This window comes from Enoplosus armatus, chromosome 17, assembly GCF_043641665.1.
Source record: "Enoplosus armatus isolate fEnoArm2 chromosome 17, fEnoArm2.hap1, whole genome shotgun sequence".
In the NCBI taxonomy this organism is placed as follows: Eukaryota; Metazoa; Chordata; class Actinopteri; order Centrarchiformes; family Enoplosidae; genus Enoplosus; species Enoplosus armatus.
In genome coordinates, this window is record NC_092196.1 from 14290999 (window position 1) to 14301141 (window position 10143).

The window sequence follows — 10143 nt, forward strand, 5'->3', positions numbered from 1 at the left end:
GATGGCACTTTATTGGGGACTGAAAAGACAAGAATGAGTTTGAATTACTTTAAATATATGACATTGTGATATAGTTTAAGTCATGATTTTTGTGGTGTTATGAATCTGAATATCATTTAGGTTGTATTATTGCTGACAGTCTTACCTCAGTTTATCCCAAACCGAGTGCCACAGAACTCTTGCTGTCTAAGGATGCTATTAAAGAAAGTGATCATTTAAGAGGACACAGAATTAAAATATTTTCCACTGCCTAGTGCTTACAACAGTAAACAGCAGTCACACTACATGAATTGTAACCTATTTTAGTGACCTTTCAGGGCTCCATAAGCTTTAATAACATCAGTTATATGAGTACCTACACCACTATGAAGACCGTTTTCATAGCCTCTCCAGTGATTCCAAAGTATTTTGATTGTTCAAAGAATATCAAATAACAGATTCACAGTAAAGCTTTTCTAAATTAACTGCTAAGAGTAGTAGCAAAATTAATTTTGCTCCTTGCTTTACTAAAGAAAGTGACATCTTTGATTAATATTATCCTTTCAAGATTACTTGACATGAAAAAATGTGATCACAAAGAGTCATGTAACATTAATGTGATTTTAAGTAAAAGCAAATTAGGCAAGCATAAACACACACAAAGCACTAACCTGTGCGGGATGCCTGTCAGTTGTCAGAGGAGTATGAAGCTACTGCTTTTATAGAGGCTGGAACTGCCCAGTCAGCAGCAGTCCACCACTCGATTTGGTCAAGCATCCCTGTCATCTTAATACCCTTCTGGGGACATTGCAGGTTTAGTAAGCAAATGTTTTTGTGTCTAAGACATAACTGTCAGAAAAATACTAAATTAATCCAGCAAGCTAGGATCAGAATTTTAGTGAATTTTAGTCTAATCAAAAATGAAAAGCAAGAAAATAAGCTATAGAACAGCTTAAAATTGTGTTATTGTATGAAGCATTGTACATTTGGTATATCATACTTTCTCTATGATACACAATAAGAGCAAAACATACCTCATTTGGTAAATACATATTTATGATTTTATTATATATACATATAATCATCTATGAACCCATAAACCTTTGCCCTTAGTAAGATGCACTCAGATGCCATTGGTATTGAGTGTCAGAGCTTGACATCATTTCAAATCTTTGAAATACAATAAAATTAAATATTGTGGCCATTTTGTTTTTTATAAAAAACAATAAAACTTTGCATTGTAGCATTGTAACTTTAAATCCCTCACACGCCATATATTAATTTGGAAGATTATGTATGCCATGTACTATTAGTAATATCATGCAACTTGTTTTATAGAGTATTGGACTTTATTTCTGCTCATTAAACTTAAACATGATGGTAATGTCCAAAGTATGTCCCAAAATAGATGCCATGCAATACATACTCAGGTTTTTGAACCACTAATTTGCTCCAATACATAATTTACTCAAATTTAGATTCTGACTTACTTGAGAAGGATTTCATCATTTTATAATGAGAGGTTGTTGCTACTTATCCTTGCAATTAAACATGTTCATAGCCAGGAATGGAACTTCAGTTTGGAGAAGCACCCAAGAGGCGCTGGTATATAGTTGCAGGACATTGGCACATCTCATATTCCTCAAATAAAATTGAATGTAGGGCCCTTTCCATAAAGTTCAAGTGGTATTACACCTTGCCTTAAAAGGACTAGAACATTTGCCAACCAGGCTGAGATAAGACCTATAATAAGTCCCACTCAGATATCAAAGATCTTTATCCTCGTGCTACATTTGATTCTAAGGATGTTGTTGCTGTTATGGAAACTCAATGTCCTTGAAAAACTATGTGACTCTGGTTTTGAGACATTGCTGGCATTGGATCCAAAATAATATGACCTACATAATCCTGAAAACAATGTTCAACTGTCCAAAATGCTTTTCAGAAGTATTAACATTGAATTATACAATAGTTTTTTTAAAAAAAAACCTGTTTATAACCTTACAACCTTATAACTTTAGAACTGACTTTACAGCCTTTTTAACATTAAACTTTAAATTCACCATAGTATTTATTTTACATATCTGCATCCCATTTACTCACACAGGCACAATCATCTGTGTCTAGAAGTCTTAAGACATGTCAAGATTTGCTGCAGCACACTTTCACTGTTCACACTTGGTTTATTCAGTTATATGAATGTATAAAATAATGACTTACATATGCTAATTGTGTAGATAAACATTTCACCCTTGCAGTAAAAATGTATTAAAAGGTGGCTTGAGTATAACATTTACTAGGTTATCACTTTCTCTAACAATAAAAACTACAGTCACCCCAATATCAGTCATTATGCTTTATGATACACACAACCAGGAATCTACCTAAAACTAAAAAATCATAGATATCATTACATTGTTAACATCATCATCATCAGATTTTCATATGATGTCAGCAGGCTTGTATGCTCAGCTAACCTACTGTCTATGCATGAGGTTAATTTTGCTAGTGGTAAGGTGACACTATATGATTTAAAAGTGAGACTTGTGAAATGTCAGATCATGCACAAATCAAACATTTGATACAAGATCCATATTTTGTGCGCACAAAATCAGGAAGCTTTCAGGTCTTAACGTTACTGACTGAGCACCACTTTCGGACTGCAAACATACTGAGTGATGTAGTTCTGTCGAGTGTTACGCCTTTACGTACTGTGTGACGAAGCCGGAAGGAAGGAAGCATCACTGAGGACTACACGCTTTGAGAAGTCTGCAAGCTAGCATTAGCTACAGTTAGCATTTCTTTCTTTTTTTCATCTCGGACGGCCATTCTCTTTTGGAAGAAATGCCTTCGCTAAACGGACAAACCGATGTTATGTTTGTAAGTTACGCCAGACCACACCAGTATCTTTTAGCGTTTGTTGACAACGAGTGTTAGCTAGCTAACTTTTATTGGAGTGTGTGTAACAGCGTTGATGTTAGCTCTTTTGCTCGTTGCTATGGTTCGTAAGCTAGGGATCAGAGAGATTTGTTGTCAGACATGCTTGGCTCCTAAATTGTGGTAAAGTATTTAAATTCTGAACCCACAATAAATGTCGTTAATTTATTCATGTTTAATTTACAATCTACAGATGATAGATTGTTAACTTTATGGTAACGTTACACTGCCGCGCTAATGTTAGCTTTAGCAAACGTACCTCTTTCAAAAGTTATGCGGTTGAATTTTAGCTAAGTGTTATTTGCTGTGATTTCTGGCTTTGTTAGGAGGACGATGATCTGCCTTATGAAGAGGAGATTATCCGGAACCCATACTCTGTCAAGTGCTGGGTGCGTTACATCGAATTTAAACAGAACGGACCCAAATCCACCCTCAACATGATATATGAGCGGGCTCTGAAAGAGCTGCCTGGCAGGTAACTAAAATTACAGGGGAACGTTATAAAGAAAGCATCGGCATTGTACTGAAAAGCAGGTGGCTATGGATGCCTGCAAATCCACAGATTATTGCAACCACATCAGTACATGCAAGAATATTTGGCCTTGAGATTGAGATGGGACAATTTTCAAGCGTCGTCCCTAATGTGACTAGCACTGTTGTGTTTGTTAGAAGAACTGGATAATTTAGGCGATGGTGTCCAAGATAGCCAGATTTTGTACAACTACTATTTGCTTATGGTCTAACAGGTCTCACCTTTTTTTTCTACAGCTATAAGCTGTGGTATAATTATCTGAGAGAAAGACGGAAACAAGTCAAAGGGAAATGTATCACTGAACCAGGCTATGAAGAAGTCAATAATTGCCATGAAAGGGCACTGGTATTCATGCATAAGGTAATACTTCCTATCGAACTCCATGCTGAACCACAGTACAAAATAACTTTGTGGTCTCTGGAAGTTGTGTTTCTACTAACTAACCACCTGTCTTTCTTTAAACTAGATGCCTAGAATATGGCTTGATTACTGCCAGTTCCTTGTGTCTCAATGCAAGATCACAAGAAGTCGGCAAACATTCGACCGTGCACTTAGAGCTCTTCCTGTTACTCAGCACCCACGCATCTGGCCTCTGTATCTCCGCTTTGTCCGCAACCTGCCCCTGCCCGAGACAGCCATCCGGGTGTACCGCAGGTACCTTAAGGTGAGAGCACAGTACACAAACTAGTTCCATACAGCAGTTGTCATTTAGGATGTCACTTAAGAATGTTTCAGATTATACTGATTGTATTTGCACACATTCAGTGGCAACTTAAATGTCTGAAGACAAGTCAAGTCAAAGGCTACTGAACTTGCTGTTTTAGTCTTGAGGATGCTTCACAAATTAATGTAATGTAAATGTAAGAGAACGTGCTTGTTTAGTACGACCCCCTGAAAAAATCATTGTTCAGCCCTACTGTATAGAGCACTAATGTGGATTAGGGAACACATTTCCTAAAAATTGTATTGTACAAGAGAATAAGATTAGTATTTATAGGTGAAATTACTACTGTAAAGGAAAGCTCTCAATAGATTGATGTTAAAATTTAAGTTAAATTTTTAAGAAAATGTCCTCAGAATGTGCTGTCTACTTTTTGTACCTTGCAGCTTTCTCCAGAGAATGCAGAGGAATACATAGACTACTTAAGGTCTGTTGGCCGCTTGGATGAAGCAGCTGTGCGGCTGGCAGCTGTTGTCAATGACGAAAGCTTTGTGTCAAAAGAGGGCAAGTCTAACTATCAAGTAAGAATTTGATTCTCATCCCAAGCACCCCCCAATGTGTTTTTTTTTTTTTTTACACTGAACAGGAAAATTGATAAATCTCGTTTCTACATTTATTTCTTGGACAGCTGTGGCATGAGCTATGCGACCTTATCTCCCAGAACCCTGATAAGGTGACCTCTCTGAATGTAGGAGCCATCATCCGAGGAGGCCTCACTCGCTTCACAGACCAACTTGGAAAACTTTGGTGCTCTTTAGCTGACTATTACATCAGGAGTGGTCACTTTGAGAAGGTGTGTTTCCTCTGAATAGCTTCAATTTTTATCTATAACATAAAGCACGTACCAACATATTGACAGTTATTTATTAAAAATACTCCTCTGCTTTATATTAAGTTAGTTCCGCTCAATTGCATTAACATTAATTTACTGTGTGCTGGTTTGACTGACTATGACTATATGTGTCTTTACTTTCTCAGGCCCGTGATGTGTATGAGGAGGCCATCCTTACAGTGGTAACAGTAAGGGATTTCACACAAGTGTTTGATAGTTATGCCCAGTTTGAAGAGAGCATGATCGCAGCGAAGATGGAGACCACTGCTGAGATGGGGCAGGATGAAGATGGTGTGTGTGGATTCATTAATATTGGCAACTGTCCTTGCTGTCACATCTCTTGTCATGCTTGCCTTACTCTTTGTTCCTCTCTTCCCAGACGACATAGACATGGAGCTTAGACTGGCCCGCTTTGAGCAGCTGATAGCCCGGCGGCCCCTCTTGTTGAACAGTGTCCTACTTCGGCAGAACCCTCATAATGTCCATGAGTGGCATAAACGGGTAAAACTGTATGAGGGCAATCCACGGCAGGTACGTTTTAGGCCATTCTCTACATGTTTTTGTTTTGGACTTGGACAGTGCACACTCAATTATGAATAATTAATATGAATTAATACACAGTGGTATAAAATGTAACAAACACCACCACTGCTTACACATTGTACTACTGGATCCATGCTCACCTCACATATCTTCTCTAGATCATCAACACATACACTGAGGCAGTACAGACTGTGGATCCAATGAAGGCCACAGGGAAGCCTCACTCTCTCTGGGTTTCCTTTGCTAAATTCTATGAGGAAAATGAGCAGCTGGATGATGTAAGTCACTGGAGTCTTTCCAAAGGGATTCTGGAAATCCTGTGCAATTCAGATCAGGTGCTTTTTCTATTCTTCATATGTCTTACATTGACTGACTGTCACTCAGGCCAGGACAATTTTTGAGAAGGCTACCAAGGTGAACTACAAGCAGGTGGATGACCTTGCTGCAGTGTGGTGTGAATATGGAGAGATGGAGCTACGCCATGAGAACTATGAACAGGCACTGCGCATACTGAGGGTGAGACACTATTTCATCTGCAGCACCATATACATTTAGTGACATCTAGTGGCAGGACTGAGAAAGTACAACAACATTGGCAAAGTTTGTCTTCCTCCAAATGGTTTTTGAAAGCTTGTTCTCTATGAAGATTAAGCCTGTAAGACCTGATAGACTATTGATCACAATAGTGTGTAGTGTAGAAATTTGTTATTAAACTAAAAACTCGAGCTTGATTTGTGACTAACAAAAACATTACATACTGTTTGTTGCTTTGATGTTCACTTGTATTTGGGGGAAACAAAACCAAGTACATAGTGCACTCTAGGCCCTGGGAGGTTAGAGCATTGACAACAAAATAGATTTGGGGCAGCTCTGCCAGAGAGACGACTGGTATTGATTAGCAATACTTGTCCCTGCTCATGAATTGTGGAAATTTTGAGCAAAGAGTAAAATATTACTGATTGCACTTTGTAAATATTTGAGACTACTATGTTGTGTATAAATGCTTTCTGGATGTAGTTGACGTGTTTTCTTTAATGATTTGAATATAGAAAGCTACAGCCATCCCATCCAAGAAAGCAGAATACTTTGATGCATCTGAGCCAGTTCAAAACAGAGTCTACAAGTCCCTGAAGGTCTGGTCTATGCTGGCAGACTTGGAGGAGAGTCTTGGCACTTTCCAGGTATGTTCACTTCAACTCTGTGTGTTTACAGGTGTATGTTAGTACTTGTGAGCCAAATATATGCAGTAGGTATACATCAAATGGCAGGTAAACTATCAGAAATTAAGTATTGGTCCTAGAATCCTGATCAAATCCTGTGTCTTTGGAACTGTTATTCATCTCTGTGAGTTGTATATGTTTAGTCTAATTCTTCTTCCATTTTCCGTTTTTTCTCCTCAGTCTACAAAAGCAGTGTATGACCGCATTATTGACCTCCGCATCGCCACACCACAGATCATCATCAATTATGCCATGTTCCTTGAAGAGCACAACTACTTTGAGGAAAGCTTCAAAGTAATAACATACCACTAGTTAACATTTAATGTCAATATGTATTCATGCCTTGGTCAACATACCACCCATTTAAACAATTCTTCAATGTCTTTGTCTATACCTTCTTTAGGCATATGAGCGTGGCATCGCTCTCTTCAGGTGGCCAAATGTTTATGACATCTGGAACACTTACCTCACCAAGTTCATTGATCGTTATGGGGGCAAGAAGCTGGAGAGAGCTAGAGATTTATTTGAACAAGCCCTGGATGGCTGCCCTGCCAAGTTTGCCAAGAGTAAGTAGCTTTGTTAGAATTGCATCGCCAACCTTTATATAATACATTCCACATTGTTTCTACTTTTTTGCTTTATGAAATGTGCTGAAACCGAATGTACCACTGTGCCTTGCTTTCCAGCCATTTACCTGTTGTATGCCAAATTGGAGGAGGGATACGGATTGGCACGACACGCCATGGCTGTCTATGAAAGAGCAACGCAGGCAGTAGAAACTGAGGAGAGACATCACATGTTCAATATCTACATCAAGAGAGCAGCTGAAATTTATGGAGTCACATATACCAGAGCAATTTACCAGAAAGCTATTGAGGTACATGGTAAAAGCTTCTTTTTTCTGTTGACTTCACATTTTATTTTCAGGTGGTTTATGTAGATGCAGTACTGAAGATGATAATCATCAGTGATAGCATTTTCATTTTCATTAATGATCAAATGAAATACCCTTTTTTTGTATTTAATCATGTATTTTGCCTAAAGAATTTTAAACCATTGCTTTGATCGCCCAGAACTACTCATACTGTTAACTGGAAAAAGAGAAAAAAGAAAATGGCATATAAACCATTGTCTGTAATAGCAGTGCAGTGACGTGAACCAAAGAATAGGGGAGCGTGTGCACACTTGATATGTATTCATCATTCAGACATGTACTTGAAGAAAAAAGCTATTCTTCATGATACTTTGAAATAATTCTCTGTGGGTTATTACACAAATCCTTCTACAAATTCTGTCCCATCAAAACAAGGTTTCAGAAGGTTTGTTGTAAAGCTGTGCTGTACAGCCATTTTTATTAATTTGCCGGACTTTCCTCAAATTCTTATCTCTGGAAAAGCTTTGCATGCACTAGTTAAAGCGTTTTCTAGAATACTTTATGTTCTTCTGTTCTATTCATTATTAAAATAACTAAAATCTGAATTGTACCTTTTATATTTATGCAGGTCCTTCCTGATGAGCATGCGAGGGACATGTGTCTGCGATTTGCTGACATGGAGAGTAAACTGGGTGAGATTGATCGGGCCAGAGCAATCTACTCCTACTGCTCCCAGATCTGTGACCCCAGGGTGAGATAAACCACCTCCTGCCATTACCTGTTTAATAAAATGTCACATTTCTATAAGTCATGTGTACATCATAATTCTTCTTGATATATTAAGGAACTTTATCTTTCAGGTGACTGCTAATTTCTGGCAGACCTGGAAAGAATTTGAGATCCGCCATGGAAATGAGGACACTATTAGAGAAATGCTGAGGATCAAACGCAGTGTCCAGGCCACATACAACACCCAGGTCAACTTTATGTCCTCTCAGATGCTTAAGGCCACAACAAGCTCCACAGGCACTGGTGAGAGAGCTTGCACTAACCCGTTAGCTGCTGACAAGCCCATCCTGGGCTAGTACCATGAACATGAAATTTTATTGATATGGTAGCCAAACATGCTGCACATTTGCTCCAAATCCTGACCTTACTCCCCAGAACTGCAAAATAATTAATGTACTATTACATATTTGCTAATGTTTCTGTCTTAGTTCAATGATTTGTTTCGTCTTGTGTCCAGTGTCAGATCTTGCTCCAGGCCAAATGGGAATTGATGACATGAAGATGCTGGAGCAGAAAGCACAGCAGCTTGCTGCAGAGGCTGAGCAGGACAAACCCAAGCCCAAAGAGAAGATTCTCTTTATCAGGTTTGTCTTTTGTCATTTTTTACTCCGTGTGATAAGTTGTGCCTTTTATAAAATTGGACTACATGTTCCAAAGGAGACACACAAGTCTTATTCTCTGCAACTGCCTATGCAGGAGTGACACCTCTCGTAGTGAGTTGGCTGAGCTTTCCAAACAAGCCAATCCTGATGAGATCGATATTGATGATGATGACGAGGATGAAGATGATGAAAACCAGGGACCAGATGGTGAGTCACTGACGCTGCAGGCCCAGCCTCAGCAGTAAAACAGAAACATTTAGTGTTTGTTAAAACATGTTTTATTCATGAACATGTATGTGCTAACTGTCTTCTCATTTTGGCCTTTCCAGAGGTGCAGCTTGAACAGAAGAGTGTCCCCACAGCTGTCTTCGGAGGGCTTAAAGATGACTGAAAGAGACCTCCCTTACTGAATTTAGCAAAAATGCAGTCTTTGATTTCCTCTTGTAGACATTGAATAGGCTGTTTGTGTAAATGCTCAGTTGTATCCATTTTATTTCAGTAGAATAAGACATTAGTCACAGAAAGGCAGCATTTATACCTTCTGTGTATTTTCCTGGTGGATGTTTGTAGTACAGTATACAAACATATCTTATTAGTATTGGCCATATGGTGTCTTTCTCAAGTATGAAGCTCAAGATAATTGTGTAATATGTTGTTACATGATAACTGTAACTGAAGTCTGATGTAGTTTGACTTTGTTTCCAAACAACATTTTGTAAAAGAGTTAACAGTGAAAACATTTTTTATACACATACTAAATGCAGAGGTCTTTCTTTGACTGGAAGCTCTGCCCTAGAAAACACAGGGGAGGAGCATAGTTTCTTCAACAGGGGGCATTCATTTGAAAGTGGAGCTGAGCATTCAAGCCTCACATTGTTGGCTTGAGGATCACTAGAAGGTGGGTGTCTTGCAACCCAATGTTTCTGAAAAGATTTCATAACTTGTATACACATGTCACTGTTCAAATATTAAAATCAGGCTCTAGTTGTCCATGTAATATTGTAAGTGCACTCAAGGAACCGTTTGTACAACTGATTGAATAATAAGAGTGCTGTAAACATTTTGCAAACGTATAATTCAATAGCCCTGCATTAAATGCTAACTTGGAAGAGTT

General features: G+C 38.4%; 1 protein-coding gene across 1 annotated transcript; it reads left to right on the plus strand.

Moving 5' to 3' along the window:
* Positions 1 to 2761: 2761 nt before the first annotated feature.
* Positions 2762 to 10143, plus strand: xab2 (XPA binding protein 2). The gene is made up of 19 exons (XM_070923073.1): positions 2762 to 2859; positions 3243 to 3391; positions 3685 to 3808; positions 3915 to 4112; positions 4556 to 4690; positions 4798 to 4962; positions 5148 to 5292; positions 5381 to 5532; positions 5703 to 5822; positions 5929 to 6060; positions 6594 to 6725; positions 6945 to 7058; positions 7168 to 7330; positions 7451 to 7641; positions 8267 to 8389; positions 8499 to 8670; positions 8885 to 9011; positions 9124 to 9236; positions 9359 to 10143. Exons 1-19 carry the CDS (start codon positions 2824 to 2826, stop codon positions 9418 to 9420), a joined length of 2553 nt encoding a protein of 850 aa, XP_070779174.1. The 5' UTR covers positions 2762 to 2823; the 3' UTR covers positions 9421 to 10143.